The sequence below is a fragment of the Canis lupus genome, chromosome 5, assembly GCF_011100685.1.
Source record: "Canis lupus familiaris isolate Mischka breed German Shepherd chromosome 5, alternate assembly UU_Cfam_GSD_1.0, whole genome shotgun sequence".
Taxonomy (NCBI): Eukaryota; Metazoa; Chordata; class Mammalia; order Carnivora; family Canidae; genus Canis; species Canis lupus.
The window spans coordinates 15,179,821-15,202,534 of NC_049226.1; the positions used below are offsets into that span (position 1 = coordinate 15,179,821).

At 41.5% G+C, this 22,714-nt stretch overlaps 1 protein-coding gene, 1 long non-coding RNA gene and 1 pseudogene across 2 annotated transcripts in view; 1 reads left to right on the top strand and 2 right to left on the bottom strand.

The window, feature by feature from the left end:
- The window catches only part of ARCN1 (archain 1), a 29,481-nt gene extending 13,235 nt beyond the window's left edge, over positions 1-16,246 (bottom strand). The window contains exons 1-5 of the mRNA XM_038535982.1: positions 16,090-16,246; positions 5,242-5,505; positions 4,553-4,732; positions 4,225-4,430; positions 3,393-3,557 (exon numbers count right to left, since the gene is read on the bottom strand). Coding sequence (XP_038391910.1) covers positions 3,393-3,557; positions 4,225-4,430; positions 4,553-4,732; positions 5,242-5,505; positions 16,090-16,092 — 818 coding nt within the window. The 5' untranslated portion in view covers positions 16,093-16,246. The remainder of the gene's footprint in view (positions 1-3,392; positions 3,558-4,224; positions 4,431-4,552; positions 4,733-5,241; positions 5,506-16,089) is intronic.
- LOC119871803 lies at positions 13,002-15,837 on the bottom strand. Its single transcript, XR_005359192.1, has 3 exons — positions 15,446-15,837; positions 15,086-15,210; positions 13,002-14,091 (listed from the first exon to the last, which is right to left on the bottom strand). It is a non-coding gene; the product is annotated as an uncharacterized LOC119871803 (long non-coding RNA).
- A 3,570-nt stretch (positions 16,247-19,816) lies between the features above and the next one.
- Positions 19,817-21,390, top strand: LOC119876289 (annotated as a pseudogene).
- The last annotated feature ends 1,324 nt before the right edge of the window (positions 21,391-22,714 follow it).

Consider the following 22,714-nt stretch of genomic DNA (forward strand, 5'->3'; position numbering starts at 1 on the left):
CTGCGCCACCCAGGGATCCCCAGTATTATGTTTAGATGTATCTTTATGTTTCAAATAAGGCTATTCTCATCTCAAAAAAAAAAAAAAAATTGGAAAATGTCTAGTATGCTACCACTGTGTAAAAAGAAGAAAAATGGAATATGTATGTTTTTATTAGCCTACATATAGACTATACCCCCTCAGAAGAATATACCAAAAAACTAGTTAATACTAGTTACCTCCAAAAAGAGAAACTTGCCTGGCTGGGTAGAAGACTTTTTATTTTAATACTTATTTCCTCTGTAGATTTACCTTAATTAATCATTTAAGAGGGGGTGGTGAGGAACAGAAGAAGAAGGATAAACAAACTCCACGCTGAGCACGAGTGCAAGCCTGACACAGTGCTTGATCCTACAACCTTGAGATGAACTGAGCCAAAATCAGACATGATTGGGCGCGTTCAGGGTGGTATGGTCATAGACCTGAACCAAAATCAAGAGTGGGACACTTAACTGACCAAGCCACCCAGGAGTCCCTATAATACTTTTTAAACCTTTTAAATTTTGAACTATAGAATGTATAACCTAATAAAAAAAAATAAGTAAAATAAAAAGTGCTGCTGTTCTGGGCAATTACTAAGTATAATCTATCCATATTTTCTACTAAAACTATTTTTAACTTGGGTAAACTGCAGATACTAAAAAAAACATTGTGGCATCCTGCTTTATTTCAGCATATAAGTCTTCCCAAAAACAAAAGCTTGATACATAAGACTACAAAGTCATGTATCTTAATGCAGGGTTGGGGCACCTGAGTGGCTCAGTCAGTTGAGTGTCTGACTCTTAGTTTCGCTTCAGGTCATGACCTCAGGATCCTGAGATCAAGCCCCACATTGGGCTCCCCGCTCTAGGCTGAGTCTGATCAGGATTCTCTCCTTCTCCCCTCTTCCCCTCCCCCCATTCATGAGTGCATGGGTCCCCTTTACTTTCACAAGAGTTTGCTTCCATGCTCAAGAAGTATTTCATCATTTAGAAGAGTCTCAAGCCCTAATACATGGTGGATTCCAACAACTTTTTAAAATAGTGTCAAGCCTTGGTCTCACTCAAAGCAACCACTCAGAATAGCACAGGAGCTTTAGTGATTTCAGAGATTTATCCTAACGTAACCCTGTCCATCTCATACAGAACAGGACATAGAAAATACTCTTCTTTTATGTACACCTGATAAAAGTATCTTCTCAGACTCATCTTTCACTTGACCCCAAAACCATCAGCAACAGTAGAAGTCTGGGCTTCAAGACAAGAAATCTGAGTCATGAATATGTGAGCTTGCTAAAAAAAAAAAAAAAAAAAAAAAGTTGCGAACCAGTCCTGAGATAAGAAACAAATCAAAATATTCTATACTGAGTTCAAGTATTGAAAAGGCAAAAGATAATGTTTTAATTTGCTGTTAAAAATATTTATAATTTTTGTGTTAAAGATTGGTTCACCTTAAAGTTTAATTAGGGCACCTGGGTAGCTCAAGCATCTGCCTTTGGCTCAGGTCATGATCCTAGTGTCCTGGGATGGAGTCCCACATCAGGCTCCATGCTCAGCAGGGAGTCTGCTTCTCCCTCTTCCTCTGCCCCTCCCCTGCTTGTGCTCTCCTGCGCACATGTGCTCGCTTTCTCACTTTCTCTCAAATAAAATCTTTTAAAAAATATAAAGTTAGAAAGAAATTTAAAAAAAAAAAGGAAGTTTAATTAAAAGAAGACACGCCAAGGACAGCCTGGGTGTCTCAGCGGTTTAGCGCTGCCTTCAGTCCAGGGCGTGATCCCAGAGATCCGAGATCAAGTCCCATGTTGGGCTCCCTGCATGGAGCCTGCTTCTCCCTCTGCCTGTGTCTCTGCCCCTCTCTCTGTGTCTCTATGAATAAATACATAAAATCTTAAAAAAAAAAAAAAAAAAGAAGAAGACGACATGCCAAAAAATAGTGTAGGAGCTACCACAGCTCTAGCCATCTAATTCAAGTCCGCTGGTCATGTACATACTAGGCATAAAGACAATTTACTTTTATTTTTTTAAGTTTTATTATTTCTTTATTTCAAGTTTTCACTCATTTATTTACATATTTTAAAGATTTTATATTTATTTGACAGAGAGGGAGCGCACAAGCAGAAGGAATGGCAGACAAAGGGAGAGAGAGAAGCAGGCTCCCCAAGGAGCAGGAAGCACAATGTAGGGCTCAATCCCAGGATCTTGGGATCATGACCTGAGCCAAAGGTAGAAGCTTAATTGACTGAGCCACTCAGATACCCCTCAAGTTTGTATTTATTTATTTATTTATTTATTTATTTATGATTTTATTTATTTATTCATGAGAATACACAGAGAGAAGAGAGAGAGAAAGAGAGAGAGAGAGAGAGAGAGAGAGAGAGAGAGGCAGAGACACAGGCAGAGGGAGAAGCAGGCTCCACGCAGGGAGCCAGACCTGAGACTTGATCCCGGGCCTCCAGGATCACACCCTGGGCTGTAGGTGGCGCTAAACCGCTGAGCCACCCGGGCTGCCCTCAAGTTTTTATTTAAATAAAGTTTTATTTATTTACGTAATCTCTACACCCAAAATGTAGCTTGAACTCACAAGATTAAGAGCCACATACTCTACCAACTGAGCCAGTCCGGTGCCCAAGGCAAGCTACTTTTAGATTTACCCAGCACACTAGGGTGCCTGGGTGGCTCAGTTGGCTAAGTGTCAGACTTGATTTCAGCTCAGGTTATGATCTCAGGGTCTTGAGTTCAAGCCCCATGTGGGTGTCTGCACTCACTGGGGAGTCTCCCTGTGTCTCTCCTTCTCTTTCTGCCCTTCCCCATGCCTGCACACACACACAAGCTCTCCCCCTCTCACTAATAAATAAAACTTAAAGAAAAAAAAAGATTTGCCTTCTCCCTCTGCAACCCCTCCCACATGTTCTCTCTAAAAAAAAAACAAAACAACAAAAAACCTCAGCCAGCACAGAGTTAATAAAAGTTAAGTTCTAAACTTCATAGAAAATAGCTGAGAGCCCTCCAATCACGGTTAAAGGGAAGAAGAAGAAGAAAAGGCCCCATGTTAAAATCTAGGATGTACTCTAAGTCTTTTTTTTTTTTATATTTATTTATTTATTATTTATGATAGACATAGAGAGAGAGAGGCAGAGACACAGGAGGAGGGAGAAGCAGGCTCCATGCCAGGATCCTGACGCGGGACTCGATCCCGGGACCCCAGGATCGCGCCCTGGGCCAAAGGCAGGCGCTAAACCACTGAGCCACCCAGGGATCCCCTACTCTAAGTCTTTTAAATCTGGAAAAATTAAAAGACGCACAAAAAATCTGTAATTCAGTGAAATATTTTTACACATTATGTGGTCTGTTCTTACTGAAAAAGTTACTGCTTACCTTTCCATATTAATGGGTGGAGCATGCACTTTGGTTGCTTCAGAAGTACGCTTGCCCATATTGGAGGACATGATAGTTTCACCTTCAGATTTCAATTTGTCCACAAAATTATCTACTTCCTTTCCTTTGGCTCCAAGTTTCAAAGCCTTGCTGGGGCCTGAAGGCCTAAGTGGAAGAATAAAAAAATAACAAAATTAAGGGGGAAAAAAACCACATATATGACTTTTAAGAAACATTAATAACCCATATCATTCAAGCTTTCCCTGAAGCTGTTCTTTAAAAAGAATGTGATGATCTTAAGGGAAAAACTCAAGCATCCTAGGGTTTAGTAGAGCACTAGGCAATTCCCTGCCCAAACTGGCTGCTAAGTCACCATTAATATATAAGCTTCAAGGACCTACAGACCAAAGGTACACTTGTATAAGCATGCATGAGCAGATGAAAACTTTGTACTTTCCATCCTGATAAATACATCTGTACATAAATAAACTCTTGCATATACTTTCAGGTAGTTCACAGATTCTGACAACCACTCACACCAAGATTTTTAAAAACCCAGATTATATATAAACAGTTAAATATCCCCTACTTTCCAAAATAAGGTAACTCCCATGGTACAATTTGTAAAAGAACCCTCTTTTACATACAAAAATCCCCTACCACATTCCGATTTCTCCCTTATTCTTTTATTATGTAGTCAAATTTAGTATTATATCTTACTTTAAGTCAATCATTATTTTCAACTTGCCCAGAAATCAGATATGACTCCAAGATATACACATATAGCCTTCATCTGCCATTCTAGGGTTGCTAATGATACACTGGATTATACCTAGCTGGTGCAGGTGCCACTTTTGGTTTATCAGTTTCAATGATGGTCTCTGTGATCATGGCAGCTGTGCTGCCTCCAGATACTGCAGAGCTTCCAAATCCTCCAAATCCTGGTGCTTTTTTGCCCTGTCTCTCTGCATCTCTTCGAGCCTGTTGTAATTCCTTTGCTTTACGCCGCATCTCAGCCTTGGCTTCACGTTCTTGAGTCTACAAAAAGAGAGATCCATGGATGTGGCTTTGAGTACAGTCTATACTAACAAATAAGAACAGGAAAAGAGTAAAGCCTAAAAGAAAGATACATAAGAAGTACCAAAGAAGACCCTATTTACCTCTCTAACTGCTCTGAACACCTTCTCCTCATGAGAATCCATTTCAGTGAAGGTTCTGATCTGTGCCAGGTTAACATTCTCCCGGTATCCCAGGGCAACAATTTCATCAAAAGCAAAAATTAAATCAAAACAGTGCTCTGATATCTCATTCTCCTCTAAGGCTCGGCAATACTCAGGGATCTGATTGAGGGCAGCAATGGAAAAGAAAGATTTAATACGTATCAGCATTTATGTTTTCCAAATCTTATCCTTTAAAATATACAAATTTCAAATAAAATAAAATCCACAAATTTCAATAAAACCTGAATCCCTCTGTTAGCTCCTCTACTCTTTTAAGCAAGACTTCGGCATAAAGTCTATGTGTTGCATCTCTATCAGTAAGCCTTAGCTAACAAATATTATCTAAAAATATGTACAAACAAGTGTCAGAACCACCAAAACAGACTGAAGCAACCGCTCAATCGCTAGGAAACAAAAGGTCAGTTTGTACATTCTCTTCTGGGATACTTACAGTCCAGGAGGACACGAGTGTATGCTGAAAGAATAAGGAGCTATAGCAATAAACTGCTGTGGTGGAGGGTATGCAGCATGCAAACTGATAATCATCAGCTGCCATGGGGGAAAAAATAGTTTCACAGTGAAAATTTAAAGCAGAAAACTATGACCCACTATTACAAAAGGACTCTTACCACTCTTGAGAAAAGCCTTAGGGTCTCCAGATCTTCTAAGATGTTACTGTTTTTGGTAGTGATCAGCACCATGTACAGTTTCTCCATAGGCTGGTAGACATATCTTACACTCTCTGTTTCAACAAATGTATGTTGTTTTCCAGTGTTCATGAGCTTTGGGAAAGCTGCTAACAAGCCCTCAATCCGAGTTCGGGTCATCTCCACAAACTGTCGAGAAACAATAGCCTTTCCTGCTTTTGTGCAGACCGCTGCTGCCAACAGCACCTGCCAGGAACACATGTGTAAGTACTAATTAATTATTGTAAGATGTAAGACAACATCTGTTTTCTTAGCATACTCAGATCTTCCATAGAATGACACACCTAGTTAGTGACATGACTATTAGAATGCTAACTTTCAAACTCTACTTCATTGCTCTTTTAATTCTAGTATGTAATTCATAAAATACAGCTATAATAAAGCAGAATGGAACTATGAGTCCTATTTTTCAATAACCTACCTTAAGAAAAAGTTAGTTAAAAAAAAAAAAAACTTTTGCCAAGTCTACAAATACATTTGTTAACAGATTCCCTGACTCAGAAATGGGTTGCTCTCTGCTTTGGCAGCCCAGTAAAGGGTAAACTTTTTCTAAGAACAGAAATCTCCACAGCCAACACAGAGGTCTGACCAGGCAGATTAAAGGTTTGTAAGAAGCCCCTGACCTTTCCTGTCTTATTTACCTGGAACACGGAAATAATCTAGCTAGTCCAAATTTATCTTTGGTTCTTTAATAACCTTTCCATCTCTACTATCCTACCCCTCTACATATGTAAACAATCCGTAAAATGAAAAACTAAATGACTCATGTTTCATATGGGTTTTGACACTGATCAATGATTAAGACCAACAGCCTTGGGATCCCTGGGTGGCGCAGCGGTTTGGCGCCTGCCTTTGGCCCAGGGCGCGATCCTGGAGACCCGGGATCGAATCCCACGTCAGGCTCCCGGTGCATGGAGCCTGCTTCTCCCTCTGCCTGTGTCTCTGCCTCTCTCTCTCTCTCTGTGTGTGACTATCATAAATAAATAAAAATTTATATAAAAAAAAAAAAAAGACCAACAGCCTTTTTTCATAGTCTGGCATTCATTAAACAAAACCAAGCACCAAAGGAAGAACAAGAGACCTCAATTGCCATTATAGGAGTAAGAAAATTAAGTATATGGGATGCCTGGGTGGCTCGGCGGTTAAAGGATCTGCCTTCGGCTCAGGACATGATCCTGCAGTCCCCAGATCCCACATCTGGCTTCCTGCATAGAGCCTGCTTTTCCCTCTGCCTGCGTGTCTCTCATGAATAAATAAATAAATAAATCTGAAAAAAAAAAAAAAAAAGAAAGAAAGAAAAGAAAGTATAGTGTTAATCATCTCTGCAGTACAGGATCCCAAGAATTCACAAATACAAGTAGCAAAAAGACTATATGCACATTTTGGAAGCCTCAATGCTAAGATACAACCTCTGAAATATCAACACCCAAAAAATTTAAAAAATGAAATATCAACAACATCCTACTGGTCAGGCTTCTCAGCTTTATAGAATCCTGTCCTCTATAGAGGTGAGCAACCTGAAGGAAAAACAAGTTAGTCAATTCCAATATTCTCATAGTTTGAGTACATCAAAACAGTTCTGTAATAATTATAGGAGAACGCAATGTCCTTATCTACCAAGAATAAGTAATTAGGGTATTTGGGAGATAATCATCATCATGTTTATTTCCAAGCAGCTAGGTAAAAAAAAATTTATATTGGAAATGTGTTTGATTTATATCTTGTACAAATCATTTCATTCTATCAAATGGATTTTTATTTTTACTATCAAGTCTACATTGAAACTGAATTATCCCAGCTTAAAGTTACGTTTATGCTGCATAGAATTAAAAAGTTTTTAGCTATTCCACTAAGTAGCCTGAGATGATCTCTGAAAATGATTCGCTATTCACTTGTCCCAGACAACCCAACATAATCATGCAAATCAAGAGGTTCAAATCTTTGTGTTCCTTCCAGGCCATAAAGGTGTGTATATCTGAAAAGCCACCAAGTATCTGAAGGATGTTACTTTATAGAAGCAAAGTGTGCCATCCTGTCACTACAATGATGAAGTTGGTAAGTATATGCCCAGGCTAAACAGCGGGGCTGGACACAAGCTCAGTGGCTCAAAGAGTGGTGAATTTTTACTGCAGAGACTAATGCTGAACTTAAGCGTTTAGATGGATTCTCTGGTCATTGAGCACATCCAGGTAAACAAAGCCCCCAAGATGCAGCAAGAATTTAAGAGCTCACAGATGGATTTACCTATACATGAATGAACCCTGCCCCACTGAGATGATCCTTACTGAAAAAGAGACTGTTCCTAAACCAGAAGAGGAGATAGCACAGATGAAAAAGATATACCGGAAGAAACTGAAGAAACAAAGACTTATGGTCTGGGGGTAAATTTTATATAAAATAAATGCAAATGAAATTAAAAGTGGGAGGGGGGTTTAATGTCCTAAATCATAAATACTCTTAGGGGTTATTTTTTAAAGAGATTATATATATTTATTTGAGACAGAGAAAGAGAGAACATGGGCAAGGGGAGAGGGGCAGAGGAAGTGGAAGAATGAGAAGCAGACTCTGTTGTAGGGAGCTTGACATGGGACCAAAGGATCAAGGCCTGAGTCATGCTAAAGGCATATTTTTAACGGAATGAGCCACCCAGGGGCCCCTGAACAATATTCCATTGCATAGATATACCACATTTTTTTTACCCATGCATCAGTCAAAGGGACTTTTAGGTTTTTATTTTTAAGCTTATTTTCATTATTACGAAAAATGCTGCTATGCACATTCATTGTACAAGTTTTTATTGTACAGCTATTTTCTCAGAGATAATTTTGGGGCAAAAATCTTACCTTATTTGGACATATGTGGCATGTAAACCTTCAGCGAACCAGTCCAGAGACTTACCTGCTTGTCATTAGTAAGCCGAAAACAGTGACATTTTTATTTAAAAATTAAAATAAATAAATAGATAAATAGATAAATAAACAAATAAATAAATAAATAATTTTTTTGTGTGGGGCACCTGGGTGGCTCAACGGTTGAGCACCTGCCTTTGGCCAAGGGCATGATCCTGGAGTCCTGAGATCGAGTCCCACATCAAACTCCCTGCATGGAGCCTGCTTCTCTCTCTGCTTATGTCTCTGCCTCTCCCTCTGTGTCTTTCATAAATAAATAAATAAAATCTTTATGATTGAAACATGAACCTATGATAAAAATTAATGTGAAATCAAATTTTTTAAAAAGATTTTATTTATTCATGAGAGACAGAGAGAGAGAGACAGAGAGAGAGAGAGAGGCACAGACATAGGCAGAGGGAGAAGCAGGCACCATGCAGGGAGCCTGACGTGGGACTCAATCCCAGGTCTCCAGGATCACATCCTGGGCTGAAGGCATCACTAAACCACTGAGCCACCTGGGCTGCCCGTGAAATCAAATTTCTTGAGTACATTTGGTTTGAGTCTTTTGAACAAATAACTTGATCTGGTAATAATTTCACATAAATTTCATCTCCTTAGTGATTAAAACATTACTATTATTTGTGTACCAAAAATTACCATTACCCTTATTTGAAAAAATCTTGGGGGGATCCCTGGGTGGCGCAGCGGTTTGGCGCCTGCCTTTGGCCCAGGGCGTGATCCTGGAGACCCGGGATCGAATCCCACATCAGGCTCCCAGTGCATGGAGCCTGCTTCTCCCTCTGCCTGTGTCTCTGCCTCTCTCTCTCTGTGACTATCATAAATAAATAAAAATTAAAATAAAATTCATTAGTTTAAAAAAAAAGAAAAAATCTTTATTTCATTTTATTAATTAATTTCTAAAAATATTTTATTTATTTATTTATTAATGAGAGACACAGAAAGAGAGAGGCAGAGACACAGGCAGAGGGAGAAGCAGGCTCCCTGCAGGATCATGCCCTGAGCCAAAGGCAGACACTCAACCGCTGAGCCACCCAGGCGTCCCCTCATATTATTAACTTAAAATTAAAGACAGAAGGGGCACCTGGATAGCTCAGTCAGTTAAACATCTGCCTTTGGCTCAGGTTGTAATCCCAGGATCCTGGGATTGAGCCCTGAGTCAGGCTCCCTGCTCAATGGAGAGACTGCTTCTCATTCTTCCTTGGCCTGTGTGTGTGTGTGTGTGTGTGTCTTTCTCTTTCTCACTCTTTCTCTCTCAGCAGGGAGCCTGCTTCTCCCTCTGCCCCTCACCCCTGCTCCTGTGCTCTCTCTCCCTCTCTCTCAAATAAATCAATAAAATCCTTTTTTTTTTTAAAGATTTTATTTATTTATTCACGAAAGATAGCAGGGGTGGGGGGCAGAGACACAGGCAGAGGGAGAAGCAGGCACCATGCAGGGAGCCTGATGCGGGACTCGATCCCAGGACTCTAGGATTACACCCTGGCCGAAGGCAGGCACTAAACCGCCAAGCCACCCAGGGATCCCAATAAAACCCCTTTTGAAAATGAAGTACTATTCAGTCATAAAAAGGAAATGAAGAACATGTTACAACAGGATGAACTTTGAAAATACTATGTTAAGTGAAAGAAACCAGACACAAAAGGCCACATCTTACAGGATTTCATTTATATGAAACATCCAGAATAGGTAAATCCAGAGAAGAAAGTAGTCTGGTTGTGCCAGGGGCTGGGAAAGGGGAAATGAGGAGTGACTGCTAATGAGTACAAGGTTTCTCTTTGGGGTTACGAAAATGGTCTAAGCTTAGATAGTGGTGATAGTTGAACGACTTTGTGACTATACTAAAACATCTACTGAATAATATAATTTAAAAGGCTAAATTTTACGGTATGTGAATTATATTTCAATTAAAAATAAAAAGAGCAGGGGCAATTGGCTGGCTTAGTTGGTAGAGCTTGTGACTCTTGATCACAAGACTGGGGCACCTGAGTGGCTCAGTCAGTTAAGCATCTACCTTTAGTTCAGGTCATGATCTCAGGGTCCTGGGATCCAGCCCTGTGTCTGGCTCCCTGCTCAACGAGGAGTCTGCTTCTCCCTCTCCCATAAAAAAAATTATGCTTTGATTACCTGAGAGATTTGAGTATGTGAAGATGAAGAAACAATGGGGTAAAACAGTAAGACCTAAGCAGGAAAACTTAGGAGACTCTCTTTGAGTCATTCTATTACGCAGGTAATAGTGCCCCACATTAAGTATGGCTTTAAACCTCAAAACACCCAAGACCACAATCAGAGGGTCCACAAAGCTGACAACACATGTGTCTATTCATTGTTATTCATATCACCTCTAAGCAAGGTCAATTTAATCTATTCTAAATTAACATTCATTTTCTTAAATACCTTGAAATAATAAAGCTTCCCTTCACATAAACGTTACTTTTCTTTTAATAATATTTACAATGGTTTGAGTATATCATGATTTGTGTTTGGATTAAATAACAACTCTCTTCTACCCAGATTTTACTACATGAATCAGAAAGTTCTTTGAGTAAAGAAATCTAAAGAATTAGGTTTCTGTTCTGCTTCTGTCACCAATTATATATTGCATAAGTCACTTACTACTTCCCCCAGAGTTTAGTTTATATGAAATCTAAAGTGCCTTTCCATCTTTGTGACTCTGCAAGTTAAGCATCTGAAAACTTTATAGCAACTAAAATGTACAATACCTCCACTTTACACCCACTGCTCTAATAGCAACTACTCTAGATCAGTATTTTACATTAATACTAAGCTGCTAAAAGGCAATTGCCTCATCAAAACAAATCATGCATGTGCATAGTATCTGTGTGAGATAAGCTAGAGTACCATCTCTTCATCCCTGCTAGTGACAGAGGTCCAAGAATAACAGGCAATAATTCAACACGAACATGCATAATTCTCTTAAGAAAAAAAGCCAAAGATTTCCTGGAACCTCTAAATGATTTCATATTCCTCACGTCCAGAATTAGGCAGTCACTTACTCCTTCGTAATTCACTGTAATGATGATCTGCATTGTCATATATATACACACACACACACATATTCATATACATGATTCACGATATTAAGGCTAGTTTCTACAACTGTCATAGAGGACCATTTTATCTTTCCTGTTTGGATGAAGTAATTACAGAGAACCAGAGGGAAGAGTACAATAAAATCTAGATCACATACAAAACCTAAAACTTAAAAGGTTATTCAGTGAAAGTTTTAACCTCATCACAAGTTTCTTGTAGAGAATAAAAATAAAAGGACATTGTTCTCGGTTTCTGCAGTAAACTTTCTATTTGGAGAATAAAAAGATGACAAGTCAATGGAAACTCAAGAAAATCATTTTCTTTCTTAGCTATCCTCTCAAACAACAATCAAAAAGATCTATAAAGAAAACAAAAGCTGTGCAGCTGCTGTATTATATGCAAAGGAAAATAAAAGCAGTAATAACCCCCTAATTGGAGACTGATATTACCGTGTAGGATTTCAGTTTCTCCCTCAGTATGTGCAGATCATCCACACAAACCCAAATCTAGCTTTCTAATAACTACAACTTTGAGAACTGAATGTCATCATTTATACTGAATGTGTCCACAATAGTTTACTCATTGCTATACTGAGTAAATAAGAACAGAATTCTGTAGGTAAGTAACGATCTTACAGATTGTTGCTACTGTGGGACTTTATATCTTTTATTCAAATTTAAATTTACTAAGACAGAGAACTTACTATAATACCTAAAAATTTTAAGAAAATAAGAACATGCGGGCATCTGACTGGCTCAGTTGGTTGAATGTGTGATTTTTTTTTTTTTTTAAAGATTTTATTCATTTATTCATGAGGGACACAGAGAGAGGCAGAGACATAGGCAGAGGGAGAAGTGGGCTCTTTACAGGGATCCTGATGTGGGACTCAATGCCTGAACTGGGATCACACCCTGAGCCAAAGGCAGATGCTCAACCACTGAGCCACCCAGGTGTCCTTGAATGTATGACTTTTGATCTCAGGGTTGTGGCTTCAAGCTCCACATTGGGTGTAGTGACTGTTTAAAAATAAAATATTTAAAAAATAAAAATAATGAAAGAAAAGAAAGAAAATATAACATGTTCTTATTAATTTACAGAAAACTAGAAAAAAGATCAAATCAAAAGATGCCCCTTTTTGTACTCCATTTTAAGCCATTTGTTTTTTGCATTTGTTCATTTACTCCCTCTACTAGGACGACGACTTCTTTTTCTTCTTCTTTTTCTTTTTTTAAGATTTTTATTTATTTATTCATGAGAGACACAGAGAGAGAGAGGAGCAGAGACACAGGCAGAGAGAGAAGCAGGCTACATGCAAGGAGCCCGATGTGGGACTCGATCCCAGAACTCCAGGATCACGCCCTGGGCCAAAGGCAGACGCTAAACCGCTGAGCCATCCAGGGATCAGGACTTCTTAATATAGGACATTTTGCACTAACTTCAGTAACTAAAGACAAAGGAAATTTATTTTTCAAAAATCAACATTTATTACACCTGAAATTAGGTTTTTTGTTGTTGTTTTTTTTTTCCAAAGATTCATTTATTTAGGGGCACCTGTGTGGCTCCGTTGGTTAAGCATCTACCTCTGGTTCAGGTCATGATCCCAGGCTTCTGGAATCAGGTCCTGTATCAGGCTTCCTGCTCAGCACGCAGGGAGCCTGCTTGTCTCTCTCCCTTTGCCTGCCACTCTCCTTGCTTGTTCTCTCTCTCTAATAAATGCATAAAATCTTAAAAAAAAATTTTTTTTAAAGATGCATTTATTTATTTGAGAGAGAGCATATGCAGTGTGGAAGAGCAGAGGGAGGGAGGGAGACAGAGACCCAAACACTCCACACTGACCATGGATCCTGAGACGGCTCAATCTCAGACAGTAGAAACCAAGGGTTGGACACTTAACCAACTGTACCACTCAGGCACCCCCATCTGAAACTAATGTTAACACTGTGTACCAATCTGAAAACTCTGAAATGGAGGAAAATGATACACCTACAACAAAACAAAACAAAACCAACATTTATGTACTGACAATGTGCAACTTACTCTGAAATGCATTAAAAAAAAAAAAAGATGAAAAACAAATTAAAAAAAAAAAAAAAAGATGAGAGCGGGCTGGCTGGTTGATTAAATAAGTGATAAAACAAGTATAGTGATGGGGCACCTGGGTGGCTCAGTGGTTGAGCATCTACCTTCCACTCAGGTCGTGATTCCAGGGATAGAGTCCAGCACTGGCTCCCCATAGGGAGCCTGGTTCTCCTTCTGCCTGTGTCTCTGCTTCCTCTCTGTCTCTCATGAATAAATAAATAACATCTTAAAAAAAAAAAGTATAGTGAAATGTCAATTACAGAATCCAGCTGCTGGTCATATGGGTATTCACCGTGAAGTTGTTTCAATTTTTCTAGATGTATGAAAATTTTGTAATAAAACGTTAAGGAAAAAAAAATCAACTCTCAGAAGTTATATTATTATTTTTTTAGATAGGCTTGAATTCATGATCCCGAGATCAAGAGTTGCATTATCTACCAACTGAGCCACTCAGGCACCCCAACTTTTAGATCCAAGAAATCTTACAAAATGTCACCCTATTTGGACAATTCTACTGTACAGAGGTCTCTTTGTAAAGGAATAAAACCCAAAAACGTTATTCAGAAGTAATAGTTAATAATTTATTGAGACTTGGGACGCCTGGCTGGCTCCATGGTTGAGCATCTGCCTTCGGCTCAGGGTGTGATCTTGGAGTTCAGGATCCAGTCCCACGTCGGGCTCCCTGCATGGAGCCTGCTTCTCCCTCTGCCTATGCCTCTGCCTTTCTCTGTGCCTCTCATGAATAAATAAATAATATCTTTTAAAAAAAATACTAATAACTTCTACAGACTCAACAGAGCAGAATGTACTAAGATTTTCTCCAGAGTAAACCAAACTGGGTATTTGGATCTTGCCAAGTCCCATGTAATTTTTAAAAATGCATATGTAAACATGACACAATTCTATGCAGATGCACACATGTCCAAATAACATGCAAAACATATTTTCTGCTTATCTCTCAACACCTGGGGCTTTACCATCTCTCAGTTATTAATGAACTAAAAATATTAAGTTTCAAGAACTTTTCAACAAGGAAGATTTTTGTAAAGACCATCCATATTTGGTTTATATAATACAAGGGCTTAATTTCACTAATAAAATCATAATGTAAAAATAAAAATTATAATGTGCTTCAAAATGCACTACAAATACAAACTGGACATAAATAGAGAAAGAGTTTTAAAAAATCACTATCCAATTACTGAGCCTCCTAGTGGAAATGAACAAAGGAGTTTTTGGAAAGTTTACACCCAAGAGTAGTTTTTGAGGCATATAGTTGGGATGCAATTTATTCGCCTGACGCTGAAAACAAAAACCTATCAGTGGCTTAAAGAACAAGCATGAACCCCACCCCTCCATCCCCACCACCCTCCGAGTTCTTATCTAAAAAAGCTGTCAGCAGAGCTTAATATGATTGGCACCAAATCATACTGTCCTATCAAGTGTGCAGGGAGATGCTTTAAATCAATTACTGGGACGCCTGGGTGGCTCAGGGCGCGATCCTGGAGTCCCCAGACCGAGTCCCACGTCGGGCTCCGTGCATGGAGTCTGCTTCTCTCTCTGCCTGTGTCTCTGCCTCTCTCTCTCTCTCTGTCTCTTTCATGAATAAATAAAATCTTTTAAAAAAATAAATCAATTATTAATCTATTAACGAGAAAAGAAAAAAGAAAAAAGAAATCCTTCGGAAGACTGAAGGGCATAAAATATACTAAGGAATACATTACTACCTCATTTTGAACCAACGAATTTCTCCTACTTCATAAATGTCCACAAATCGTAGTGATAAAGCAAGATACAGTGGAGCCGGCACTGTGTTTTGTGTGTCCCGTCCTCACACGGTCATGCTCCTTGTCTACCCGGGAGGAGAACACAAAGATCACGCATCTGAAGGCAGGTAACAGGTCGCAGGGTACAACCTCCGCTCACCCCTCCCGGGAGACTTCGGATTACCATACGCCAGCAACACATCCGACTTCACCCGAACGGTAAGTTTCTTGAACACAGAAAGCCTGTGTTCTCTACTACGCGCTCACGTTCCCCCCGACGCTCCCTACACCGCTTATGCGAACACTGACAAATGGACACACCTAAATTCTGTAGAAGTAGTGGAAGGTTTCAGAGACGCTTGGGTCCTTACAAATCAGTGTTAGAAGTTGCTCCTTCCCGTTCGATGCCTCTTTTCGAACTTCCCTCTATTGCCCCCTTCCAGATAAACAAAAGAGGTCCCGAACTCCAACGGATTTGGATTTCGAGTACCAAGGGCCCACCGAACGCCGCGGGCGAGAGGGAGCTGATCCCCGAGGAAGGGAGCCCCCCGCCCCCAAGAGAAGCCCGGCCGGTGGAGCCCGGCACCCAGGGAACTCGCTGGACACCAGCGCGGAGGGCCGAGGGCCGAGGGCCGCAGCGCGAGGGTCCAAGCCACGCCACTCCGAGGTTCTCGAACAGCAAACACCCCGGGCCCAGCGGAGGAGGGTGCCCAGCCGGGGGCGGGGGGGTGGGGGTGGGGGGTGGGTGCGGGCGCAGCCTGAGAGGGGCTGCAGGCAGGCGCCTCGGGCCTCCCGGAAGCTCGGGCACAGCGCGGGGAAGGCCGCGCTGCTCGCCGAGCCCCGAGGGACGCGCCCGGCTGCAGGCCCTCGGGGCGGGACTCCTCGGCCCCAGCACCAGGCCGTCCGGCAGGGGCAGCGGCGGACTGAGGCCGGACCCCGGGAATTCGGCCCGGCTCGGATCTTACCATGGTGAGGACGGTGGTGGGGCTCACCCGCGCTCTCGGCTCGGCTGGGGCTGGGGTTAGGGGAAGGGGAGCACCGGCCGCTCCGGACCTGCTGCCCCCCTGTCAGGAGCCGCTACTGCTTTGCCTCTTGCCAAGATGGCGGCCTCGAGCCACGTCTCCAACCGGAAATGGCGCGGGTCAAAGGGCGGAGGGCGGGGCGCCGTGGGGTGGGGAACGTGCGGGTACCCGGCTGCTGGGCAGGTTTTGCCGAGGAGCTCCGGGGGCTCGTCCTACAGCCGTGGAACCCCCTGTTTCTGTCGGTTCACTGATTGTCAGCACCTTCATTTCATTAGTGACCCCTCTTACAGTTTATAAAGCTCTCACTATGTTATTGAATACACAAGCTAACTGATGGGCATATGGGACTAGTATCCAGAATACATAAAGAACCCTTAGAACTCAACCATAAAAAAAAAAAAAAAAAACACCCTAATATTAGGGTGCTGAGGTGGCCCAGTGGTTTAAGGATCTGACACCAGCTCGCTCAGGCCATAAAGATTAGCCCTGTGTGGGGCTCCCTACTGAGCAGAGAGTCTACTTTCCCTCTCCCTCTGCCCTTCCCCTCCTCGTTCTCTCTCTCTAATAAATAAATAAAATTTTAAGCTTTTTTTTTTTTTTTAATGGGCAAAATAAGCCAGTGCTTGGCTGGCTGAGTCTATAGTGCATGTGACCCTTGATCTCAGGGTTGTGAGTACAAGACCCATGCTGGGTGTAGACATTACATAAATAAATAATAAAAATGGGCAAAATAGACGTCTCTAAAGAAGGTATACAAATGACAAATAAGCATATAAAAAGATGTTCAATATCCTTAGTTCTTTGGGAAATGCAAATCAAAACCACTTCAAAACCACTAGGATGGCTATAGGTGTTGGTGAGAATGGAGAAATTAAAACCCTCTCACAATACTGGTGGAAATGTAAAATAATGTAGATGCTTTGGGAAAAAAGTTTGGTAGGTTCTCAAAAATTAAACATACAGTCTCTTTTTTCCCCCCATATTTCTTTTTTTATTATTTTTTATTTTTTTTATTTTATTCATAGAGACACACAGAGAAAGAGAGAGAGAGAGGCAGAGACACAGGCAGAGGGAGAAGCAGGCTCCATGCAACGAGCCTGACGTGGGACTCGATCCCGGGTCTCCAGGATCACACCCCGGGCTGCAGGCGGCGCTAAACCGCTGCGCCACAGGGGCTGCCCTCCCCCCATATTTCTGAAGTATATTTTCCTGAAGAAATTATCATTTGTGGATGAAAAAATATATACCAATTAACAAACTTGAATGGTAGCATCGGGCATGTAACAAAATTAATGAGTTACAAATTAACTATTATGTACAGGTTTGATTAAACTGTAAGTTTGTATAAATTGACATAGAGTCCTTCCATTTCCAAGAACCTAGACATGCTTGAGCCTTCCTTTACTTAGTGATTATAGCAGAGGATTTTATGTAGCTATTTTTTTTATTGGAGTTCAATTTGCCAACATATAGCATATCACCCAGTGCTCATCCTGTCAAGTGCCCCACTCAGTGCCCATCACTCAGTCACCTCAACCCTCTGCCCACCTCCCTTTCCACTACCCCTTGTTTGTTTCCCAGAGTTAGGAGTCTCTCATGTTCTGTCATCCTCACTGATATTTTCACTCATTTTCTCTCCTTTCCCCTTTATTCCCTTTCACTATTTTTTATATTCCCCAAATGAATGAGACCATATAATGTTTGTCCTACTCCGATTGACTTATTTCACTCAGCATAATACCCTCCAGTTCCATCCACGTCGAAGCAAATGGTGGGTATTTGTCGTTTCTAATGGCTGAGGAATATTCCGTTGTATACATAGACCACATCTTCTTTACCTATTTATCTTTCGATGGACATCGAGGCTCCTTCCACAGTTTGGCTATTGTGGACATTGCTGCTATAAACATTGGGGTGCAGGTATTCCGGCATTTCACTGCATCGGTATCTTTGGGGTAAATCCCCAGCAGTGCAATTGCTGGGTGGTAGGGCAGGTCTATTTTTAACTCTTTGAAGAACCTCCACACAGTTTTCCAGAGGGGCTGTACCAGTTCACATTCCTACCAACAGTGCAAGAGGGTTCCTGTTTCTCCACATCCTCTCCAACATTTGTTGTTTCCTATCTTGTTAATTATCACCATTCTCACTGGTGTGAGGTGGTATCTCATTGTGGTTTTGATTTGTATTTCCCTGATGGCCAGGGATGCGGAGCATTTTCTCATGTGCTTGTTCGCCATGTCTATGTCTTCCTCTGTGAGATTTCTTTTTTTTTTTTTTTAAGATTTTATTTATTAAGTCATGAGAGATACACAGAGAGAGAGAAAGAGGTAGAGACACAGGCAGAGGGAGAAGCAGGCTCCATGCAGGGAGCCCGACCTGGGACTCGATCCTGAGTCTCCAGGATCACACCCCGGGGCTGCAGGCGGCGCTAAACCGCTGCGCCACCGAGGCTGCCCTGTTTGTTTGTTTTTTTAAAGATTTTATTTATTTATTCATGAGAGACACACACATACACAGAGAGAGGCAGAGACACAAGCAGGCTCCATGCAGGGAGCCCGACCTGGGACTCAATCCTGGGTCCTCGGGATCAGGCCCTGGGTCGAAGGCGGCGCTAAATCACTGAGCCACCCGGGCTGCCCAAAAACATTAAGTGAAGGAAGCCAGTCCTGAAAGACCATATCTTATACGGAAGACTTGCTCTGAATCTGTTCATTTCATTTATATGAAATGTCCAGAGTGAGCAAATCCAGAGAGAAAGGAACTAGGGCTGCAAGTTACTGAGAGAAGGAAGGAATGAGGAGTGAGGTTTGTTTTTTGAAGTGATGAAAATGTTCTGGAATTAGAGGTGGTACTTGCACAACTTTGTGACTATACCAAAAGCTACAGATTATACACTTGAAAAGGGTGAATTTTTATGGTTTGTAAATCGTATACTTTTCTTTTTAAAGATTTTATTTATTTTTTTTAAATAAGCATTTTTTTTTTTATTTATTTATTCAGAGAGAGAGAGACTGAGAGGCAGAGACACAGGCAGAGGGAGAAGCAGGCTCCATGCAGGGAGCCTGACGGGACTCGATCCTGGGTCTCCAGGATCAGACCCTGGGCTGCAGGCGGCGCTAAACCGCGGCGCCACAGGGGGTGCCCTAAAGATTTTATTTTTAAATAAACATGGGGCTTGAATTCATAACCCTGAGATCAAGAGTCATACGCTCTACCAACTGAGCCACTTAAGTGCTCCTAAATCGTATCCTTCGAAAAAGTGTGCAGGAGGGGCTCGAGGGTGGCTCAATCAGTTAAGTGTATGATTCTTGATTTAGGCCCAGGTCTCAATCTCAAGTTCCTGAGTTCCAGTTCCATGCTGGATTCCACACTGGGTGTGGAGCCTACTTTTTAAAAAAATGCACAGGGCAGCCCGGGAGGCTCGGGCAGCCCGGGAGGCTCAGTGGTTTGGCGCCTGCCTTCGGCCCAGGGCGTAATTCTGGAGACCCGGGATCGAGTCCCACGTCAGGCTGCCTGCATGGAGCCTGCTTCTCTCTCCGCCTGTGTTTCTGCCTCTCTCTGTATCTCTCATGAATAAATAAATAAAATCTTTAAAAAAAATGCACAGGAAGCAGGGCACTTATGCCCATTTTATAGATGAAGACAATGATGACAAGTTTAAGAAATTTACACAAAGTTCTAAGCCAGTATATAATGGAAATAAAACTCAAATTCAGTCTTCTGATTCTATTGGCAGTTCTCCCAAGCCAAAAGTCAGACTTTGAGTATACCTGGTTCAGCAGTTCTTCCTGACATGTTATATCATTTTATCCCATATCAGTGGCTCAACTCTACAGCACTCATCCACTGTTGCAATGGATAAACAGCATTCTTTTATTGAGTGTTTATTTTGTGTCAGGTACTTTACACATTATCTTGAATCCTTTACAACAATCCAGATAAGGACACTGAGAATCAAAGAGGTTAAACACTTGCCCAAACTCAAACAGCCTGTAAATGGTAGAGCCAGGATTCAAAGCCAGCCTTTCTCATGATGACTCTGCCTCTTTTTAACTCTTGTATGTTCCTTACTGTTTACTGAACGCTTATAATGAGTCAGACATTACTCAAAATTCTTCACATAGATTATTTAATTTAATCCCCATAGGACTCTCTCCCCTAAAAGGAAAGAAGGTTAGGGGGAAGAAGGAGGCCAAGAAGATAGTTGATCCCGTATTTGAGAAAAGGCCCAAGAATTCTGGCATCAGACAGGACATTCATCCCAAAATGGACCTCACCCACTTTGTCAAATGGCCCCACTACATCCGGCTGCAGCGGCAAAGGGCTATTCTCTATAAATGTCTAAAAATGCCTCCTGTGATAACTAGTTCACCCAGGCCTTGGACCACCAAACAGCTACTCAACTGCTTAAGCTGGCTCACAAATACAGACCAGACACAAAGCAAGAGAAGAATCGGATATTATTGGCCAGGGCTAAGAAGAAAGCTGTCAGCAAAGGGAATATTCCCACTAAGAGGCTGACTGTCCTTCGAGCCGGAGTTAACAGTGTCGCCACATTGGTGGAAAACAAGAAGCCTCAGCTGGTAGTGATTGCATATAATGTGGATCCCATCGAGCTGGTTGTCTTCCTGCCTGCCCTGTGTCATAAAATGGGGGTTCCCTACTAGCATTATCAAAGGGAAGGCCAGGCTGGGGTGTCTGGTCCACAGGAAAATCTGCACCACTGTTGCCTTCACATAGGTTAATTCAGAAGACAAAAGAGCTCTGGCTAAGCTGGTGGAAGCCCCCAGGACCAATTACAATGACAGATATAATGAGATTCACTGCCATTGGGAAGGGAACATCCAGGGTGTAAAGCTGGTGGCTCCCATTGCCAAGTTAGAAAAGGCAAAGGCTAGGGATCCCTGGGTGGTGCAGCGGTTTAGCGCCTGCCTTTGGCCCAGGGTGCGATCCTGGAGACCTGGGATTGAATCCCACGTTGGGCTCCTGGTGCATGGAGCCTGCTTCTCCCTCTGCCTGTGTCTCTGCCTCTCTCTTACTGTGTGCCTATCATAAATAGATAAAAAAATTAAAAAAGAAAAGGCAAACGCTAAAGAACTGGCCACCAAATCAAGCTAAGTGGATACTTTTGAATTTTCTGTACATAAAAGTAATAAAGGGGATCCCTGGGTGGCTCAGCGGTTTGGCTCCTGCCTTCAGTCCAGGGCGTGATCCTGGAGACCCCTGATCGAGTCCCGCGTCCGGCTCCCTGCGTGGAGCCTGCTTCTCCCTCTGCCTGTGTCTCTGCCTCTCTCTGTGTGTGTCTCTCATGAATAAATAAAATATTTTTTTTAAAGTAATAAAAGTTCTCTTTCAGCCAGTGTCAAAAAAAAAAAAAAAAAAAAAAACCTCCCCACAAGAGTTCTCTGAAATAGGTACCACCAATATCTCTATTTTACAGGTGGGAAAAACAACTGTATAAAGAGGAAATCTAGGGGCACCTGAGGAGGTCAATTGGATAAGCATCTGAGTCTTCATCTCAGCGCAGGTCTTGATCTCAGGATCATGAGTTCAAGCCCCAAGTTCAGCTCTACACTAGGCGTGGAGCCTACTTAAAGCAAAACAAAAACAAAAAGAGGAAAACTATTCTATCACAGATGTCAGGGCTAGAGAGTAACAAAGCCAGGATACGAACAAAGCAAAGGCTGCTCAACTTCAGAACCTGTACCCTTAAGCACTGCCTTATAGAAGTTTACATATTTTATTATTTTTTATTAAGATTTTATTTATTCATTCATGAGAGACAGAGAGAGGCAGAGACACAGGCAGAGGGAGAAGCAGGCTGCATGCAGGGAGCCCAATGCAGCACTCCATCCCGGGTCTCCAGGATCACGCCCTGGGCTGAAGGCGGTGCCAACCCGCTGAACCATCTGGGCTGCCTGGAAGTTTACATATTTTAAAACTCTGTATGCCTAGAAGGATATATGTCAAGCTTTATAACAAATTGTTGTTATAAAAACATATTGTAAAAAAGACAATTCTTCATTTAAAAAAAAAAAGTAAAAAATCTTGCCTGGAATTATTGTTTGATTGTGGCAGCTTCCAGGAGCTTTTGATATGGACCATGAAGCTCAGCCAAGACCAATTGATGCTGATTCTTTGGAACTATGACATTAACTGAATTACACTGCATAAGAAAAACATCCTTGCAAATGTGCTTCCTGAAGAGTGCCTAAGAGGCAGTATGTCATTATGGTTGGAAGCAGAGACTTGGGAATTTGACCTGTGTATGACCCCCATTTTGACCACTTACCAGCTGAGTGACACTAGGCAGGTAACCTTATCTAATCTGTCAATTGGCAGGAACATCTATCTCATAAGGTGGTGAAGTTAGATCATGTATTAACAAATAACATTATGTAATCTAAGTGCTCCTACATTGTAAGTGCTCAACAATACATATGCATTATTATTAGCAATAACAGAGGACATAAAAACTTTAAAATGTTTTGCAGTTCCATTTTTAACCCGAAGTGTCTCAGAAGAGCTGTCTCTCATTTCCCTTTTTAAAGCCACATCCCTCTTTCCT